The 22,048-nt window shown below is 38.0% G+C and overlaps 1 protein-coding gene across 16 annotated transcripts in view; it reads left to right on the top strand.

Moving 5' to 3' along the window:
* The window catches only part of ADAM22 (ADAM metallopeptidase domain 22), a 261,263-nt gene that overhangs the window by 147,016 nt on the left and 92,199 nt on the right, over positions 1-22,048 (top strand). For all 16 annotated transcript variants that reach the window (XM_060196278.1, XM_060196276.1, XM_060196284.1 and 13 more), the window contains exon 5: positions 21,886-21,968. In XM_060196278.1, the coding sequence (XP_060052261.1) occupies positions 21,886-21,968 (83 nt within the window). The remainder of the gene's footprint in view (positions 1-21,885; positions 21,969-22,048) is intronic.

Here is a 22,048-nt window from a genome sequence, read left to right as displayed (position 1 = left end):
TGCTGTGGACGCTTGATTGAGATATAAGCCTGTTTCTATGCAGGTTTTTTTCCATGACTGAGGCTTTACCACTTAATGATGGATTTTTTTTTCTAGAAACAGAGATAAAGAGATAGATAGAAAATATTGGAAAATTACCACAGCACTAAAGTTTCTTCCAGTGTGGTGGGGTCTGGGCTTGAACCTGGGTCACCACATGGCAAAACAGTGCACTATCCAAGTGAGCTATTTTGCCAAACTTCTATGCAGGGTATTCTATGTATATTGTGTGGTATAGGAAAATAGATCCTTCTATTTAGTAATTTTGGCCCTCCACTTCTTATTTAAAAGTTTTTATATTTAGGACTTATTATTTCCAGACATATGAACCTCTTTCATATTGATTTAAAATTTTATTGCTCTGTGTTGAGCACAGTATATAAGGGATTGATTATTTGGAAAATATTATGTTATTTAAAACAATGACATAATTGGTAACTTCTGTTTTTTTTTATTTTAAATAGATTTGCAAATCATAGAATCAGAAAAACATTAGAAACCACATAGTTCAGTTCTTTTCTTCATCTTATAGGAAGGTCTTCCTTATAAGCTAATTTTTTTGTACCTTTAAATTAGTGTTAGATGAATGCAAAATCATTCATTGGAGGGCAAATTACCACTGAATATTAATATTGAGTTTCTAAGCACAGTGTTTAGTCCAAAGTACAACAGGGTAAAAAGATGCTGTTACGCACCTAGAAGTTTTTCTCCCTTTTTCAAATAGAGTGCACTGCTGGATGTTAGAATGAAAGTAGCATTAATAGAGAATAATAGCTCATGGTAGAAATGGCCAAAAGCCAATATACTTTTTCCTCATGTCAAACCTTTGTAGAGTTACTTTTCCCTCCTTTCTCCTTAATGACCTCTCCTTTTCTTTCTCCTTTCCCTTCCTCCTTCTGATTCCCTCCCTCCCTCCCTTCCTTCCTTCCTTTCTCTCTCTCTCTTCCTTCCTTTCTCCCTTCCTTTCTTCTTTCTTTCTTTCTTTCTTTCTTTCTTTCTTTCTTTTTCTCTTTCTTTCTTTCTTTCTCTCCCTATTCCTCTACATACATACAGAGAGAAAGAGAGAGAGAGAGAGACACCACAACCCACAACATGAATCTTCCTTCAGTGTAGTGGGGCTAGGCTTGAACCTGGGCCATTCACATCACAAAGCAGCAGACTGTATAAGTGAGCTATTTCACCAGTCTGACTTACATTTAAAAAAAAAAACAACAACAAAAGAAAGTAGGAGAAGAAAAAGATTAAAAAAAATCTTTTTAGAGCAAACATAAAATCCTCTATTTTATAGCTGTTTTCTAGTCAGTTATACTACTTATTATTTATATTTAAGTGCCAACTACAGAATAAGGTTTTAGCATCTTATGTTATATAATTCACACAAAGACATATAATTAAATTTCTTTTATTTGTAAGAGATACAATGATGCCGTGATTTCCTGGAAAGAGTTATAATTTCATGAGTTTGTAATTATGTAGTCACTATATGTGGTCCACATTGATTTTCCATTCTCCCAATTTAGAAATGCATTTCAGAGAACCTGGTAAGTACACTCTCTGCATTACAGTAATTTATTGCTCAGGAGTACTTTGTGAGAACCTAAATTTTTTTGTAGTAGCTTGATAAGACATTGTTATACTAATGGGTCTGTAATGATTACCTGACAGTTGAAAAATCATTTCTCTTGCCTGTTCTCTGGTTAAAAGTAAACAAGTTGAAAAGATTCATTTGACTTAGTAAAATAATCGAATGTCAACTTTACCATGATATTTGTGTAAAAATGGTGAGTATTTTAAAAATATTTATTTACTCATTTTCTCTTTTTGTTGCCCTTGTTTTTTTAAATTTTTGTAGTTATTATTGTTGTTGTTATTGATGCTATCATTGTTGGATAGGACAGAGAGAAATGGAGAGAGGAAGGGAAGATGTGGGGGAGAAAGAGAGACACCTGCTTCACCGCCTGTGAAGCGACTCCCCTGCAGGTGGGGATCTGGGGGCTCGAACGGGGACCCTTATGCCAGTCCTTGTGCTTTGCACCACCTGCACTTAAAAAATGGTGAGTATTTTTTAAATGAAGCTATAGGAACTAAAATAGTTTACTAGAAGTAATTAAAATATGAAGTATTTTTATTAGGTGAATGATGCTATGAAAGTCTTCAACTCCTACTACTGAGCCAAGATTTTTTAGGAAAAAATATGTATTATGGTTATAAAAATACTTGTAGGTGGAGTTTCAGCAACAAGAAGAGAATGGGAAAACACAGAATAAAATTTGGACTGAATTTGGTGCATTGTCACAAAGCAAGTGACTATAAGGACAAGGGCAGGGAGGGGGCTGGAGGGGTGGCTTTGGGGTCCAGGTGATATGATCTTGGAAAAGGACCTAAGTTGGGGGTGAGAGTGGAGGGGAGAAATTGTACCCATGTGCTGTGAAAATAGGTATGCATAGGTAGCTTTTGATAAGCATTTTTATGTTATTTGAGTAAATCCCGAAGAGCAGAGTTGTTGGATTATTTGGTATATCCAATGGTAATGTTCTGAGTAATATCCAGTCTGTTTTCCAAAGTAGTTGGATCCATTTGCATTCCTGCTACTGGTGCAGAAAAGTTCATTTCCCTCCACAGCCTGACCAGCAGTTGCTGTTTCTTTTCTCTCTAATGCATGAATCTCACTCACAGCAGTAAGGTAGCATCTCATTGTGGCTTTCATTTGCATTTCTTGGATAATCAAATGACTGTGTGTATTTTTTCACTTGTCTGTTGACCATCTGAATATCTTATTTGGTGAGATTCTTTTCATTTTATCTCCCCATTATATAATGGGGTTGTTTATCATATTGTTGCTGAGTTTTGTGAGCTTTAGATATATTTTGGTTACTAGCCCTTTGATGCATGGTATATAAAGAGCTCACATTTAGTGAGGCGTCTTTTTGTTCTGGTGATGGTTCCTTTAGTAGCTGTGTAGAACCCTTCAATTTGATGTAGTCCTACAGGTTTATTTTCTGCTTATGTCTTCCTAGTTTATTAACATTTCCTTTTTTTTAAGTGTTGCCACCAGGATTACTATTGGAACTTGGTACTGCATGACTCCACTGCTCCCTGAGGCCATTTATTTTTTTTTAGGGAGAGACAGACAGAGAGGGGAGGGAGGATGGAGAGAGGCAGAGAGAAGAAGAAATAATATAGCAAATAATATTGCTTTACTGCTCACGAAGCTTTCCTCTGCAGGTATTCCCTTGTGATGACCATGCTCAGTTGTGGTATATGGTGCTGCAGAGTGTTGAACTTGGAACTTGTATAGCCTCAGGCATTCAAGTCTAATGTGTAACCACTGTACTAGTACTTAAAAACATTTTTAAATTTAATTATTTACTTGATAGAGACAGGCAGAAATTGAGAAAGAAGGGGGAGATAGGGAGAGAGACACCTGCAGCATTGTTTCACCACTTGCAAAGCTTTCCCCTTACAGGTGGGGGCCGGGGACTTGAACCTGAATCCTTGTGCACTGTAACATGCACTCAGCCAGGTGTACCACTGCCTGCCTTCCCCCAGTGTACTACTTCTCAAAAGGTAACTATGGTTGAAAATTATTATGCTAGAGACTAGAGAGAAAGGTGAACGATGATTGTTGTGAGCTTCAATCTGCAAGACCAAGGTTGCATCCTTAGGTAAATGTGCAAGGAATTGTGAGAGTTCTCAGAGCAGAAATTCAGAGTCAAAGGCTGTGTTTTAGTCTGGAAGAGTGACCCTTTTAGGTTGACTATATCATGTTAATTTGTTGATATCTTCATAGATGTAGCACTAAATGAACATTATCTTGGGAAACTCCTTGGTTCCAGACTAATCAAGACAATTAGTTCATTTAATCCAAGCCAAGGATTATGTATAGTATCTTATTACTAGCTCCTATACAAAGTAACTCTGGTCTTCTTGGCTCTGTTCATGACAAAAGTCTTACAAATTTGTATCTCATCTCCTTTTTTTAAATTTTTTTTTATAAAAAGGAAATGTTGACTAAACCATAGGATAAGAGGGGTACAACTTCACACAATTCCCACCACAGGAACTCCGTATCCCATCTCCTCCCCTGATAGCTTACCTATTCTTTAAACACTCTGGGAGTATGGATCCAAGGTCATTGTATGATGAAGAAGGTTGAAGGTCTGGCTTCTGTAAATTGCTTCCCCACTGAAGATGGGCGTTGACATACTCCCAGCCTGCCTCTCTCTTTCCCTAGTGGGGAAGGGCTCTGGGGAAGCAGAACTCCATGACACATTGGTGGGGTTGTCTGTTCACAGAAGTCTGGTTAGCATCATGCTAGCATCTGAAACCTGGTGGTTGAAAAGAGAGTTAACATACCAGCCAAACAAATTGTTGACCAATCATGGACCTAAAGGCTGGCATAGTGCAGATGAAGTTGGGGGGGTCTCCATTTTGTAGATAACTAGTAGGCATATTTTAGTTATATTCCAAAGAGCCTGTGGCTATAGTAGTGTTTTGTTTGTTTGTTTATTTTTGTCTGAGCCTGAAATCTGTTATGCAGGTGGATCCAAGTTATTGTCTAGGGAGACGATGTCATGCCTGGCAGAAGGACCAGAAAGTTGAATCAGGGAAGAGAGTAGCTCCCAAATATGGGAAAGGGGTATAAACATTTTTTATTGTAAACCCCATTGATTTGATGTGATCTGGGGAACATATTCAGCTTAGGAGGCTATGTGACCTCTGCATCCCTGTAGATCTGAGTTCAAATTCTGTAATCATGAGTAGGAACATTCCAAGCTGCCCAATATCAGGACCCATCTTCCTCAGGTGTAACATAGAGTATATTGTCCAGCCTCCCTTTGAGGATGGAACATTCTCTGCCGTTGTTGATCCAAGTTGAGGTTAAGGTCCTATGGGGGCCCAAAAAGGGGTCTGTTGTGTTGTTCCTGATAGAAATGACTGGTAACAATGGAGAGAGTGGTTTATTCGAGGTCTAGGACCATCATGCCTGTTTGGGAATCTCAGGACTCCCCGACTAGGGCCCTAGCTGATGGGGTGGCCTGGTAGTGACTAAAGAGTTATCACTAAAGTATGCCAGTCTCTTGCCCTTATTCAGCTTTTTCAGTCCTTGCTTTGATGAGGTTAGCTTTGGAGTGAGAAAGAGAACTGTAATAGGAAGTAGGTGAGGAGGGTATCTAAGTCTAAGTGGACACTATTTCATTATGAACTTGATACTGAATCACTACAGACTATTGTGTGCTTTTGCTTTCAGGTATATATTTTGTCCTAATTTATGGATACATGTGAACATATGCTCTATCTTACGGGACCTGGTCTTTTATCTAGGTTTTGGGACTTTGTTAGGAAGTGAACCTCCTGGAATAGAGTTAGAGAATGCTATGAAGGGAACGGTCTCACCCTAGTAATGAGACTGAAGGGCTGACATTCCATGCCATGTCTGAAGTGAAGCATGCTGAGGTGGTACTCCTTGCGTTGATTAGGCTGGGATCGACAGATGCAATATCATTTGGTATGAATTGAGAGAAGCATGCAGGAAAGTGAGCCCCACCCTAGAAGTTCCAGGACTGGAAGAAATATAGGCTCTATAGAGGAAGCAGGAGGTTCCTTCTGTCTTAGGGTTTAAAAGGCAATAGATAGGGAGTCGGGCTGTAGCGCAGCGGGTTAAGCGCAGGTGGCGCAAAGCACAAGGACGGGCATAAGGATCCCGGTTTGAACCCCGGCTCCCCACCTGCAGGGGAGTCCCTTCACAGGCGGTGAAGCAGGTCTGCAGGTGTCTATCTTTCTCTCCTCCTCTCTGTCTTCCCCTCCTCTCTCCATTTCTCTCTGTCCTATCCAACAATGACAACAACAATAACTACAACAATAAAACAACAAGGGCAACAAAAGGGAATAAATAAATAAAATAAATATTTAATAAAAAAAAAAAAAAAAAAAAAAAAAAAAAAAAAGGCAATAGATAGTTATTGCTATAGTCACATTATTTGACAATTGGTTTAACTTTGAAATATCCCTTTGTTAGGATTTACTGTATCATACACAACATCACCATAATTTATGTCCTTTGACATTATATGTATATAGCTGTGGCCCTGGTTGCCTCTGTTCTCCCTGGCCTAAGCTTTTAAGAGAGTCAACATATCAAAAAAGAGTCAGTCTGTGATTTAAAAAGTTTGAGACATTCAATCAATTTTCCCCTCTCATATTAATTAAATAGTGATTTATATGACCACATATTTATAGGAGTGTACATAAACACCATTCCCACCACCAAAAGACTGTGTCCCATCCCATCCCTCTCTCCCCCTCCCCAGCCCCGGTCCTGTGAAGTTGAATATCCACCCTCACCCTCAACCCAGGGTTTTTACTTTGATGCCCTACTCTAAATTCAGTAAAATCCTGCTGAGTTTCCCTTTCTCTTATTCTTTCTCAACTTCTGTTTATGAGTGATCATCCCATACTTATCTTCATCTTTCTGATTTAGTTCACTTAACAATTATTTCTAGCTCTATCCAAGATGGGGCAGAGAAGGTGGGTTCATTGTTCTTAATAGCTGCATAGTATTCCATTGTGTATATATACCACAACTTTCTCAGCCACTCATCTGTTGTTGGGCAGCTGAGTTGCTTCCAGGTTTTAGCTATTGTGAATTGTGCTTCTATGAACATAGGTGTACATATTTTTTTTCTTGGGTGTTATGGAGTCATTGGGATATATCCCTAGGAGAGGGATTACTGAGTCATATGGAAGGTCCATGTCTAGCCTTGTGAGAGTTCTCCAGACTGCTCTCCACAGAGGCTGGACCAATTTACATTCCCACCAGCAGTGCAGAAGGGTTCCTCTGTCCCTACAGCCTCTCCAGCATTTGTTGCTGCTGTCCTTTTTGATGTATGCCATTCTCACAGGGGTGAGGTGGTATCTCAATGTTTTCTTTATTTGTACTTCTCTGGCAATCAGTGACCTGGAGCAATTTTTCATATATTTGTTAGCCGTTTGTATCTCTTCTGTAGTGAATGTGGGCTCTGCACACCTGTATCTCATCTCCTAACCTCCATTTTGTTTCTGATAAATCCATGAGCTCAAAGAGAATAAGAGTAGAGAAGAGCCATTGATAATTATGTCCTTTCTGCTTTAATGCAACCTTACAGAGGGAAAAAGTATAGGACTTTAGTGAGTCCAGCGGTGAGATTTAGAATGCAATAATAGGTATAGTGTAGAGCAGTTATTTCCAAATGTTAGGATGCATTGAAGTCACAGGAAGGCTTCTAGAGCTTCAGAGTAAGGGTGGTGGTAAAGCTTGATAATTTGCTTCGTTAACAAACTGTTGGTGATAATGTTGGACTGGAAAACCTGAAACTCTCTAGCATGAAGAGACTTATGTGTATTAGGCATATCTGGATGTGAATCTATGTTTTCTCATTTGAAAATGAGAAAATTAATATTTATCTCACTGTTTATCATAAAGCAACACAAAAATTGCTGGGAAGAATGACTAAGAAATTATAGACTTTTTCTTTCTCTGAATCTAGTCTTCCTGGTACTCTTTACTGAGTATTGTTCTATATTCAGTTGAATATGTGTAGGTTAGAAATTCCAGATATGGTCACCAGGATTACCTAGAGTGACTCTCAAAAACCAGGGACCCCACCCACATCCTTAGAGAGTGTGACTCAATGGCCTTGAAGAACTGTCTGATAATAAGTGTGCTAGGGTGATTCTGGTCATTTTAGGGACACTGATTATTAGACAAAATTATTCTTTTTTTAATCACTATTTACTTATTTATTTATTTTTATTATTATTATTTTCTTAATTTATTTTTTATTTAAGAAAGGATAAATTAACAAATCCATAGGGTAGGAGGGGTACAACGCCACACAATTCCCACCACCCAATCTCCATATCCCACCCCTCACCTGATAGCTTTCCCATTCTCTATCCCTATGGGTGCATGGGTTGCAGAGGGTGGGAGGTCTGGCTTCTATAATTGCTTCCCCGCTGAACATGGGCGTTGACTGGTCGGTCCATACTCCCAGTCTGCCTCTCTCTTTCCCTAGTAGGGTGGGTCTCTGGGGAAGCTGAGCTCCAGGACACATTGGTGGGGTCTTCAGTCCAGGGAAGCCTGGCCAGCATCCTGATGGCATCTGGAACCTGGTGACTGAAAAGAGTTAACATAAAAGCCAAACAAATTGTTGAGCAATCATGGGCCCAAAGGTTGGAATAGTGGAGAGGAAGTGTTAGGGGGTACTCGCTGCAGACACTAGTGTACTTCTGCTTTCAGGTATATATTTTGCACTTGTTTGTGGATACGTGTGAACATATGCTCTCTCTCACAGAAACTGGTGTATATCTAGGTTTTGGGTCTTTCTTAGAAAGTGAACCACCTGGGATGTAACTAGAGAATACTATGTAAGGAAGGGTCTCACCTGCGTAATGAAGTTGAAGGGTTGTCATTCCACACGTGAAGTCTCTGGACACAGTCTGAGCTGAAACATGTTGAGGTGGCAATCGTTGTGTTGGTTAGGTTGTGATCGGCAGATGCAATATTATTTGATATGGATTGGGAGAGGCATACGGGAAAGTGGGCCCTATCCAAAGGTTCCAGGACTGGGGGAAGTAGAGGCTCTATAGTGGAGATGTGAGGTTCCTGCTGTCTTAGGGTTCAAAAAGACAATGGATAGTTAATGTTATCATCACATTATTTGGTAATTGGGTTAATTTGAAAAGTCCTTTTGTTAGGGTTTGCTGTACAGTACCCAGTATCTTTTATATAGCTGTGCTATTGGTTGCTTCTGATCTACTTGGTCTAGGCTTTTGAGAGAGTCTGCACATCAAATACACGTCCTTATATATTAAAAAGACTCAGTCTGTGTTTTAAAAACTTCGAGACATACAATTAATTTTCCCCCTCTCATATTAATTATCTAGTGATTTATATGACTACACTTTACTAGGAGTGTACATATACACCATTCCCACCACCATTCCCATCACCAAAAGTGATCCATCCCTCCCACCCACTCCCACCCCCCACTGGCCCAGGAAGCTGCATGTCTACCCCTCACCACAGGGTTTTTACTTTGGTGCCCTACTTTCAATTTAGTCAGATCCTGCTTTTAGTTTCCCTTTCAGATCTTCTTACTCAACTTCTGTTGATGAGTGGGATCATCCCATACTCATCTTTATCTTTCTGACTTAGCTCACTTAACATAATTCCTTCTAGCTCTATCCAAGATGGGTCAGTAAGGTGGGTTCATTGTTCTTAATAGCTGCATAGTATTCCATTGTGTATCTATACCACAGCTTTCTCAGCCACTCATCTGTTGTTGGGCACCTGGGTTGCTACCAGGTTTTAGCTATTATGAATTGTGCTGCTATGAACATAGGAGTACATACCTCTTTTTGGTTGGGTGTTATGGAGTCCTTGGGTATAATCCCAGGAGAGGAATTACTGGATCATATGGAAGGCCCATGTCTAGCATTCTGAGAGTTTTCCAGACTGCTCTCCACAGAGGCTGGACCAATTTACAATCCCACCAACAGTGCAAAAGGGTTCCTCTGTCCCCACAACCCCTCCAGCATTTGTTGCTGCTGTCCTTTTTGATGTATGCCATTCTTACAGGAGTGAGGTGGTATCTCAGTGTTGTCTTAATTTGCATTTCTCTGACAATCAGTGACCTAGAGCAGTTTTTCATATGTTTGTTAGCCTTTTGGATCTCCTCTGGAGTGAATGTTTTGTTCATTTCCTCTGCCAATTTTTGGATGGGGTCATTTGCTTTTCTGGTGCTAAGTTTGCTGAGCTCTTCATATATTTTAGTGATTAGTTTCTTGTCTGATGTATGGCATGTGAAGATCTTCTCCCATTCTGTGAGGGGTCTCTGTTTGTTTAATAGTTTCTTTGGATGTGCAAAAGCTTTTCAATTTGATGTAGTCCCATTGGTTTGTTTCTGCTTTAGTCTTCATTGCAACTGGGTTTGATTCATCAAAGATGTCCTTGAGGTGTAGGTGGGAAAGTGTTTTACCAATGTTTTCTTCTAAGTATTTGATAGTTTCTGGTCTGACATCTAGGTCTTTGATCCATTTGCAGTTGATTTTTGTTTCTGGTGAGATAAAGTGGTTCAATTTCATTCTTCTGCATGTTACCACCCAGTTTTCCCAGCACCATTTATTGAAGAGAGCCTCCTTCTTCCATTTAATCATTTGGGCTCCCTTATCAAAGATTAGACGTCCTTAGGTTGGGGATTTATTTCTGGGCTTTCCATTCTGTTCCACTGGTCTGTGTGCCTATTTTTATTCCAGTGCCATGCTGTTTTGATGATGATGGCTTTATAATATAGTTTGATATCGGGGAGTGTGATGCCCCATTTATGTTTCTTTTCTTCAAGATGGTTTTAGCAATTCTAGGTGTTTTCAGGTTCCAGATAAATGATTGTAGTGTTTGTTCTATTCTCTTAAAGATGCTTGGTGGAACTTTGATGGGTATTGCAGTAAATTTGTATATGGCTCTGGGGAGAATATTCATTTTGATGATATTTATTCTTCCAATCCATGAGCATGGGATATCTCACCAATTCTTGGTATCAGTTTCTATATCCTTGAGTAGTGACTCATAGTTTTCAGTATATAATTCTGTCACTTCTTTGGTCAACTTTATTCCTAGGTATTTGATTGATTTTGCTGAAACAGTAAATGGGAGTGATTTCTGGATGTCGTCTTCTTCAGATTTAGTGTTTGCATAAAGAAATGCCACTGATTTTTATACATTGATTTTGTAGCCTGATACCTTGCTATATTGCCTAAACTTCCAGTAGTTTTCTGCTGGATTCTTTAGGTTTTTCTATGCTTACTATCATATCATCTGCAAATAGTGAGAGCTTGACTTCTTCCAATCTGTATTCCTTTGATTTCTTTCTCTTGCCTGATTGCTATGGCAAGAACTTCCAATAGTATGTTGAACAGCAATGGTGACAGTGGACATCCCTGTGTAGTCCTTGATCTGAGGGGGAATGCTTTCAGCTTCTGTCCATTGAGTATGATGTTGGCTGTAGGTATGCTATATATAGATCCCACTATCTTGAGGAATTTCCCGTCTATTCCCATTTTTTGTAGAGTTTTGAGCATGAATGGGTGTTGGATTTTGTCAAAGGCTTTCTCTGCATCTATTGAGATAATCATGTGGTTTTTGGCTTTGATTTTATTGATGTGGTGAATGACATTGATTCACTTACGGGTGTTGAACCAGCCTTGCATTCCTGGGATGAATCCCACTTGATCGTGATGAACAATCTTTTTGATATGCTGTTGTATCCGGTTGGCCAAGATCTTGTTTAATATTTTGGCATCTATGTTCATCAGAGATATTGGTCTGTAGTTTTCCTTTTTTGTTCTCTCCCCATCAGCTTTTTGTATCAGGATGATGTTGGCTTCATAGAAGGTGGAAGGGAGTATTCCTGTTTCTTCAATCTTATGGAAAAGCTTAAGAAGTATGGGTACTAAGTGTTTCCTGAAAGTTTTATAGAATTCATTTGTGAAGCCGTCTGGTCCAAGACTTTTGTTGTTGGGGAGATTCTCAATAATGGTTTCAATTTCTTTGTCTGTGACTGGTGCATTTAGATTTTGTAGTTCTTCTTGGTTCAGTTTTGGAAGGGCATATGTTTCTAGGAATTGTTCCATTTCTTCAGATTCTCTAGCTTGGTGGCATATAGTTCTTCATAGAAGTTTCTTAGGATTCTCTGGATTTCTGTGGTGTTACTTTTGATATCTCCTCCATTTTTTACAATTCTATTAATTTGAGTCTTCTCTCTTTTTTGTTTGGTGAGTCTGGCTAGGGGTTTGTCAATTTTGTTTAATCTTTCAAAGAACCAACATTTGGCTTCATTGATCTTTTGTATGGTTCTCTTATTTTCGATGTTGTTTATTTCTGCTTGAACTTTAGTGATTTCTGTCCTTCTGGATGCTTTAGGGTTCCTTTGTTCCTCTTCCTCTAAGTCCTTGAGGTTTGCAGTAAGGTCGTTCATTTGAGCTTTTTCTTGGTGTTTAATATGTGACTGTATGGCTATAAGTTTCCCTCTTGGTACTGCTTTAGCTGTGTCCGAAATATTTTGATAGGTTGTGTCTTCATTTTCATTAGTTTCCAGGAACATTTGAATTTCCTGCTTGAGTGAATCTCTGACCCAGTGGTTCTTAAGGAGTATGTTGTTTAGTTTCCAAATTCTGTGACTTTTAATAATTTTCTGCTTCTTGTTAAATGTTAGTTTTACTCCACTGTGGTCTTAGAAGATACTTGGGATGATTTTGATGCTCTGGAATTTATTAATGCTGTCTTAGTGGCCTAACATGTGGTCTATCCTTGAGTATGTGTTATGTGGATTTGAAAAGAAGATGTATTCCAGTTTTTTGGGGTGAAGGACTCTGAAAATGTCCAAGAGGTCTAGTCTGTCAATCTCTTCATTCAGTTCTCTTGTATCTTTGTTGGTTCTCTGCTTTGTTGATCTGTCTAAGTGTGAGAGTGGGGTATTGAAGTCTCCCACTATTATTGTATTACTATTGATGTATTTTTGAAATTCTTTCAGTAGGTGCTTGATGTATTTAGATGGTCCCTCATTGGGTGCATAGATGTTAATAATTGTTAAGTCTTCTTGGCTTATTGATCCTCTAATCATTATGTAATGTCTTTGCCTATCTTTTATTACTTTATTTAATTTAAAATCTATTATGTCTGAGATGAGAATGGCTGTTCCTGCCCTTTTTTGTGGTCCAGTAGCCTGTATGATAGTTTTCCATCCTTTCACTTTAAGTCTGTGTTTATCTTGTTGTGACAGATGGGATTCTTGCAAGCAGCATATGGTTGGGTTATGTTTTCTGATCCATCTCCCCACTCTGTGCCTTTTGATGGGTGAGTTTAAGCCATTGACATTTATTGATATTATGGATTTAATGTATTGTTGTGCCATTGTTCAAGAAAAAAAATTTTTTTTTTTTTGCTCTGATATATTGCCAGTATTATAGTGATGTTCTTGCTTATAAGAGGTCTTTTAGAACCTCTTTCAGGGTTGATTTGATGATGGTTGCCTCCTTTAACTGTTGTTTGTCTAAGAAGGTTTTGATCCCTCCATCTAGTTTGAATGAAAGCCTATCAGGATATATTATCCTCGGTTGAAACCCTTTTTTCATTCAGGGCTCGATAGATATCTTGCCATTCTTTTCTGGCTTTTAGAGTTTGAGTGGAGAATCTGCAGATAATCTTATGGGTTTTCCCCTGTATGTAACTTTGTTTCTCTCTTGCAGCCTTTAGGATCCTTTCTTTGTCCTTACTCCTTCTCATTGTGACTATAATGTGTCTTGATGTCTTCAGGTCATGGTTGATTCTGTTTGGAACTCTCTGGGCCTCTTGAATCTTGATGTCCTTTCTGTTATTCAGGTCTGGGAAGTTTTCTTCTGTTATTTCCTCTAGAATGTTTCCTTCCCCTTCCTCTCTTTCTTCCTTTGGCAGGCCAATTATACAAATGTTACTTCTTTTGAGGTCATCCCATGTGTCTCTGTTGTTGTTTTCAGTGTCTCTCAATCTCTTTTTAAGCTCTTTCACCTCTTTCTTTATTTTCTTTTAGTCATTCTCTGTCTGACTAATTCTGTTTTCTGCTTCTGTTAGTCTGCTTTCCCTTCCCTCAGCTTCTTTCTTCATTACAGCTATTTCAGCTTTCAGTTCTCTAATTGCCTCAAGATAATCAGTATTTTCCTTGGGGGTCTCAACTGTTGTTTCCCTAATACTGCCATTCCTTTCCTCCAATGTTGTTTTCATTTCTGTGATTAATAAATTTATTATTGCTTGCATACTTTTCTTATCTATGGTTACTTCTGGCTGATTTGTAGTTTCTTCTGGGCTCTTGTCTTCATTCATTGGAGTAGCAGTTTTGTTTTTGATCTACCCATTTTTTTGATTTATGTGTTTCTTTTTTATGCTCTGTTGTTCCTCAGTTGTTGTGTCTTGAGTACAAGCAACACTTTACTAAATACCTTTATGAAAAATGCTGTCTCTAACCTCAGTAATTACAGTAGCAACTGAAGCAAGTATTGAAGCAGTTTAATCACTACCAGTTAGCCAAACAATGTCTCCAGTCCGTGAAAAAATAGAAACCAAATCCCAATTAAGAAGAAAGAGAAAGAAAAGAAGGGATAGCAAGAATAGACAATTATGCAAATCTACTATCCACTGTATATTCTAGGGGTAGCAAGAGGGGGAAGGGGAGTAGAGCAGAGATACACACAGAGAGTCCACTCTGAGTCAGATTTCTTCCCCAAAATAATTCAAAAATTCAGAAAGACAAAGAAGAAGGAAAGAAGAAATGTATGACAAGATAAAAAAAAGAGAGGGAAACAAGAGAGAGAAAAGAGAAAAGGTAAGAAAAAGAGCTGTAATTAAAGAGCAGTGAAAGGAAAGTTTTTTAATTGATTACTTTATTTTTTATTTTATTATATTTTATTTTTAATTAGCTAGGAGGAGGAAGAAGGGGAGAGTCTGTAGAGGAGAGAGGAGTAACAAGACAACTTCCTCTTAGAATAGATAAGATGCCCCCTACCCTAGCAATGAAAGATACTGTAAGAGTTAATTCTGGTCAACCTAAAGGAGGCAGGGGAAGAGATATGCCTTTATATAATATTAATAATAAGATAGAGCAAGGAATAAAGCCCTGTCCCAGATTTCCTCAAGCCTCCTGAGCATAGGCAGCCGATTGTTAAGAAAGAAAAAAAAAAGAAAACACCTCAGGATTAGACAAGAATAGCAGGAATAGACAGTTATGCAAATCTACTATCCACTGTATATTCTAGAGGTATCTAAAGGAGAAAGGGAAGTTAAGCAGAGATACATGCAGAGAGAGAATGCTGTGAGTCAGATTTCTTCCCCAAAATAATTCCCAAATGTGTATCAGTGAATTCAGAAAGCTGAAGGAGGAAGAAAGGATGACAAGGATGAGAAAAAGAAGAAAAAAGAGAGAAAAAAATGAAAAGAAAAAGATAAGAAAAAGAACAGTAATAAAAGAGCAGTGAAAGGAAAGAGTTTTTTATTTATTTATTTTTTATTATTTAATTAGCTATGTGGGGGGGGGAGGGAGAGAATTGGTAGGGGTGGTAGGAAAAGTGAGACAAATTATTTTAGCTGTTAATAAGACACCCGGTCCCCTAGCAATGGAAAATACACTAAGAGTTAATTCTGGTCAACCTGAAGGACGGGGGGAAAGGGGTATGTGTTTACCTTGTATTGATACTAAAATAGAACAGAGTGAAAAACCTGTCCTTCAGCTTGGATGGCTTCAGATTGCCTCAGGCCCTCTGAGCAGAGGCAGCTGGTTGGCTACTTCGAAAGGAAAAAGGCCAAAGGTTTCAGATGGGAATAGACTTAGAATGAATGACACCCCCTGGTGGGACAGGAATCTTGGTAAAGAAAGAAGCTCAGCAGGGGAGCCTGCTAGGAGCAGCTCTCTGGTCCCCAGGGACTGGTTATGGGGGGGGGGGTTAGGGGTGGGGGTGCGCTTCGTGAATAATAATTTAAAAGAAAAAATTTTTCCCTTTTTTTTTTACTCTATTTTTTAACCCAAATTAAGTTATAATCACCTCCTTGGTGTCACCGCTAGGACCCCTTATTAACTGGCCTACTAAACGCAGAAAATCCTACCGTTTTCAGTCGATGTGGTCGGAGCTCAAGCCACTGGCAGCTTCTTAGTCCGCCATCTTCTGGAAACTCCGACAACATTATTTTTATGCAAGGGCTATCAACTACTGCAGCTTCATTAAATCATCTGGAGCACTTAAAAAGTTGTTGAGGCTATTTGCATCTACTTTCAGAGGCTATCAGTTACTTTATGTTTAGCGGATATCCTGGACAATGAGATTTTATCCTAGGAGATTGTGAGAATGTGGCCAATGTAGAGAGTCTAATAGAGTCTAATATACCCCTGGAAATGAAGGTTCTTGGGTCTCACCTCAGAGATGCCTAAACAAACTATCTGCCTTATGAACAGTGGAGTAGTGCTACAGGTGTCTCTGTTTCCCTGCTTCTCTCTTGTTATCACTCTTCATTTTTATTTCTCTCTGTCTCTATCAGATTAAAAAAACAAGAAGAAAGAGGAAAATGGCCAGGAGTAGTGGAGAACTTGGGCAAGCACTGAGCTTGAGTCCTGGCTATAAAAAAAAAATATTTGTTTTTGAAGTTTGCAAATAAATGACCATTTTTACTTGCCTGGAATTAAAATTTCAATAAGATTTCATCCTATTATTGGAAGTAAAAAAAAAGCAGACACATGAACTATCACATAGTGCTTTTTATCTTTTATTTAAGACAAGCATCTAAGATTTATTACTATATTATGTTACAAAGCCAAGGAGTAAGAATAACAATTTAAGGATAATGGTTTATTTCTAGAACAAAAGAGACAGTAAAGAATAAAGCTATGACTTGCACAAGGATAACGAACTAAACTCTACTAGGATATGCTGACTTTCTCTTTTCCTACACCTGTCCTATATTGTTATGTATACTGTCTTATAAAGCATGTTGTTTCTCAAGAAAGTCATATGAAGATATGGAGAACCCTTACAATTAATAAAATTTCAGAAAATGTTTTTTATTGAAATATATAGAGAACAAGACTCATTTCATTATTTTAAAATGTAGCTTATGTTTAGAAAAAATAAGTTTAAATAAAGGTAATTATGTGATATACTTTAAAACATCTATTAAGAGTTAAAATACATATAATATTTTCCACCTGCCAGTTCCTATGTATATTTTTTTCAGCAAGGTCAGGGCTGTAGGGATTTCAATTACCATATTTTGGGGTGTTTAAAAGATTATCTATAAAGTTAGAATCTAAATGCATGAGAAGTTCTGTTGTTTCAAATAACCTTGACTTTCTAGACACATGAGTAGCCAACAGTCAATGCGGTGACCTTGATAGAGTGAAAATTATATTTAAAAGTGTTTCCCTCTGCCAATTGTGACTAAAACAAGCCATCAATTCTCACTCAAAGGCCAATTCTTACTCATCAATTCTCACTCAGAGGGATCAATAGGCAGAAATAGAGTAGGAAAGAGTGGGAAAGAGAGATAGATAGGAATTATGGTATCAGGTTAGGGAACAATAGTATTGACAAACTGTATATGATAAAATTACATCAGAGATAAAAACATGTAAGATACGAATTTGTGTGTGTGTTGCAATGTTGTTTATGAGAGCAAAATGAAAATAATCTAAAAGTCCATCAGTACAGAACTATCTAAATGAATTGTGCTTTAACCCTATGATGAGTATTGTACTACCATTGAATGAATGAAATATTGGAGTAGAGAGATGTCAAGGTTGTTTTAAGGGGTAAAAAAAAAAGAGAGAGAATTAAATAGAATAACACTGTGAATAGTGTAAACTCATTTGTACGCTGAAGAGGATGTGTGTGTGTGTGTGTGTGTGTGTGTGTGTGTGTATGTACATACATCTACATAGATGTTTTTTGACAAGTACACAAAATCTGTCCCCAGAAACATACCCTTTAGGAGAAAACTGAAATCTGGATTATGCTTCTCAAAAGAGTATTTTTACTCTTCCCAAATACCTCTTGAGTTCTTAAGATTTTACCATAAGTATTTACTATTTTTAAGTGGATTGAGTATTAAAAAATAAACCCTTTATAATTATTTTAAATTAATTATTTGCATAGTTGAAGAAACTATTTTAATATTAAAGCTATTATTTTGGGCTATGAATATTTCCAGGCATGTTAAATGGAGAAAAGTCTACCTGAGTTTCTATTTAAAATATTTATTAATTTATCATGACTAATCACTGAAAAAAATCACACCACAGAAAATAACTTCATTTTCACCCATAAATTTCCATATACCATAACTTAGAACCTAAAATTTTAAATTATAATAACCTAAGCTAAAGAGTCCTTCCCACCTCCTGGTGTTTATGCTTTGTTAAAGTGTCATGGAAACATCTGATAATGATTCAACCACATTGAACTCTTCATTTCATTTGTGGTGTTAGGCTTTTATGCAGATAGGTCCTGATCATATGCTTTTTAAAAAAAGTATTCCCTATTTTTGCCCATGTTTTATTGTTGTAGCTTTTAAAAATTTTTTAAAATTTATTTATTCCTTTTGTAGTCCTTGTTGTTTTATTGTTGTAGTTATTGTTGTTACTGATGTCATTAAAGTTGGATAGGACAGAGAGAGATGGAGAGAGTAGGGGAAGACAGAGAGGGGAAGAGAAAGATAGACACCTGCAGACCTGCTTCACCGCCCCCGCAGGTGGGGAGCCGTGGGGCTTGAACCAGGATCCTCAGGCCGGTCCTTGTGCTTTGCCACATGCGCTTAACCCGCTGTACTACTGCCCGACTCCACTATTGTTGTAGTTATTATTGTTGTCGTTGTTGTTGGATAGGATAGAGAGAAATGGAGAGAGGAGGGGAAGACAGAGGGGGAAGAGAAAGACAACTGCAGACCTGCTTCACAGCTCATGAAGCGACTCCCCTGCAGGTGGGGAGCTGGGGCTCGGGATCCTTATACTGGTTCTTGCGCTTTGTGCCACATGTGCTTAACCCGCTGCGCTACCGACTGACTCCCAAGATTTTTTTTTTTAATTTAAGAAAGGATTAATTAACAAAACCATAGGGTAGGAGGGGTACAACTCCACACAATTCCTACCACCCAATCTCCATATCCCACCCCCTCACCTGATAGCTTTCCCATTTTCCATCCCTCTGGGAGCATGGACCCCAGGGTCGTTGTGGGTTGCAGAAGGTGGAAGGTCTGGCTTCTGTAATTGCTTCCCCGCTGAACATGGGTGTTAACTGGTCAATCCATACTCCCAGTCTGCCTCTCTCTTTCCCTAGTAAGGTGGGTCTCTGGGGAAGCGGAGCTCCAGGACGCATTGGTGGGGTCTTCAGTCCAGGGAAGCCTTGCAGGCATCCTGATGGCATCTGGAACCTGGTGGCTGAAAAGAGAGCTAACATACAAAGCCAAACGAATTGTTGAAGAATCATGGACCCAAAGGATGGAATAGTGGAGATAAAGTGTTGGGGGGTACTCACTGCAAACTCTAGTGTACTATTGCTTTCATGTATATATTTGCCCTGGTTTATGGATACGTGTGGACATATGGTCTATCTCCTGGAACCTGGTCTATATCTAAGTTTTGGGACTTTGTTAGGAAGTGAACCACCTGGGATGGAGTTAGAGACTACTATGAAAGGAAAGGTCTCACCCGAGTGATAAAGCTGAAGGAAACATTTTAAATAGAATTTTTATTCTGTCCAGGTCACCGCATTGACTGTTGGCTCTTCATGTTTGGCTTATTGAAAGACAGAGTGTTAATATCTGGTACAATCAGATGTGTCTAGGAAATCAAGGTTATTTGAAGCAACATAAATTTTCATGCACTTAGATTTTAATTTTATGGATAATTTTCCAAATACCCCAACATAAGATAATTGAAATCCCTTCAGCCCTGACCTTACTGAAAAAAAAATGTAATTAACTTCAACAAAATCAACTGAGAAGAAAAGCTAGCTTTGTACTATTTAGAATAGGTTCTGTGTCCAGCTCATAAATAGTATTGAAGATGACTCGGGCTTTACACTTCTACATACACACAGAATTTGCTCCCATACTTGTATACTTCACAGGCGGATAAATTTGGCTTTCAGAAATTATGAATATTTATGAAGAGTAGATATCAATATGTCTTTGTCGGGGGCGGTCAAGCAGTGGTGCACCTCGTTGAGCACACAGGCTACAATGTTCAAGAATACAGGTTTGAGTCCCTGGTGTCTACCTGCAGGGGAGAAACTTCACAAGCAGTGAAGCAGTACAGTAGGTGTCTCTCTTTTTCTCTCCACTTTCTCCACTTCCTCTCAATTTCTGGCTCTATCCAATAAGTAAATAAAATATATTTTAAACAAACAATATGTCTTTGTAGGAGGATTAAGGTGAGGACTTTAGTGAATGTATATGTAAAATGAACAGAATAATACTTGAAATGTAGTAAGTTAATGTTATGCATGTACAAACTATTATATTTACCTTTGAATGTAAAACATTAAATCCCCAATAAAGAAATAAAAATAATGCAGTCAACTTATTTATTTGTTTATTATTTTTTTAAAAAAAGGTAGAGTTAGAGAGAGAGTGTGAAAGAAACTAGAGCACTGAAACTTTCTTCAATACAGTGAGGGCCAGGTTCACTTTCTGGCACAGTGCTCTTTAAACTTAACAGCAGTAAACATTTATTGAGTGTATACAAAGCATCAGTGTAAGTATTTAGATTATTCTAAGCCTCTTTTGCATACTAGCTCCTTTATCTAAACTTCTCTATGATATTAATATCAAGTTGATTAATGACATAGGAGGGTTCTATAATTTGTTTCAGACTAAGTAGAACTTAACTCTTTTAACATCTACCCTATGAGGAGCCTACCTTTGAAATCAATACCTCACTTCCTGGTGCATGAGTTTGATTCTATATCAAAATCTTTGAAACCCAGGTAAAAAGTACCACCTATCTTGTCTTCCATTAAACCCAGTCATAATTCTCAGTTTGGGAGATCCACTCATTTCCTTTGGAATTTGGAGGAACCTCTGTGCACTGTGTACTATTCACCCTCACCAAAACTGAGGTTCCAGATTCTATGAGACTGTCTCATGAGTGGCAGTAATGTAAGGAAGGACTATCTTCCTTGGAAATTCATCAAAGGAATGTCTTCAACCTTGTTTTGTTGTTATGCTTTCCTGTTCTCTCACCTCCACTTGTTACAAACTGACTGTTTTAACTATGGTTAGTCTTTAAGCCAGATTGTGAAGTAGGTAACATTTATCTCTCTTTAAATCACTGACTCTTGCAGTCCTTCTTTTGTCATTCTGTCACATCTAAATGGATCAGTTTAATTATGGAAACTTAGTTTCTGAAGAAATAGGACATTGGTGAAGGAATGGAAGGCACATTTACATAAATGCTTCCCAAACTTTAATGTACTTATGAATCACCTAGGGATTTTGTTAAAATGCAAATTCTATTACAATGTGGTCGTGGAATCGGTCTGAGATTCTGCATTTCTGACAAACTTCTAATGGTGTCACTGCTGTTGGTTCCTTGATCTTCTGAACAGCAAGTATGTAAAGATCATGGTACCACACTGAAGTGGCAGAAGATTTCCCCTATTATCTTTTTCAGATATATTTTTCCCCCTAAAGAAATGAGCCTTTTTTTGTGGAACTAGGTTCATGGGATTAATTAAGGAAAGAAAATCATCAATTTCCTATCCTAGCCTGGACTATTTACAAATGAGACCATTCTTTATCAGAGAAAAGAACAGCACAAATTTGTTACATTTTTTTTATATAAAGAGTAAAATAACAGTGTTTTCTATCAAATTAAATTGCAGGCTCTCTTGTGGGGAAACATGTATGTTTACATGTGAAATGTATGCGATATGTGAAAATGCATTGTCTCATTGCTATTCAAGGTTTAGGTTCTCAGATCTAGGGATACAAATGATAAAATTTTACCTGATATGAGGGCCATGTGTGTATTTTAGCACCTCTTTATTCCTTCTAACCATCACTCACATAAAAGGAAAGTTAAGTCAACTTTTATTTTCCTGCCTTTTGAACTGGAATCAGCATAATAGGAATTACAAATGATTGTTAGAAATGGTTTGCTAATGCTAATTGGAATAATGAAAGATTGTGTAGAGTTTTACATTTGGAGGTGTAATGTGGGCAGACAGAATTGAAATTATGTGACCAGTTCTGTTTTGCAATGACAGTGACTAATTTTCTCTATTTCCTTTTTGCAGGGAGGGGAACATTGTTACTATCAGGGCCATATCCGAGGAAACCCTGACTCATTTGTGGCATTGTCAACATGCCATGGACTTCAGTAAGTGTCCAAACTTGTTTGTACCCTTTATCTTTCAATAATGTAATTTCTTAATTTTTAAATACACTGTAAATGAAATC

This window comes from Erinaceus europaeus, chromosome 8, assembly GCF_950295315.1.
Source record: "Erinaceus europaeus chromosome 8, mEriEur2.1, whole genome shotgun sequence".
Classification (NCBI taxonomy): domain Eukaryota; kingdom Metazoa; phylum Chordata; class Mammalia; order Eulipotyphla; family Erinaceidae; genus Erinaceus; species Erinaceus europaeus.
This window is presented reverse-complemented; position numbering and strand designations above follow the sequence as displayed.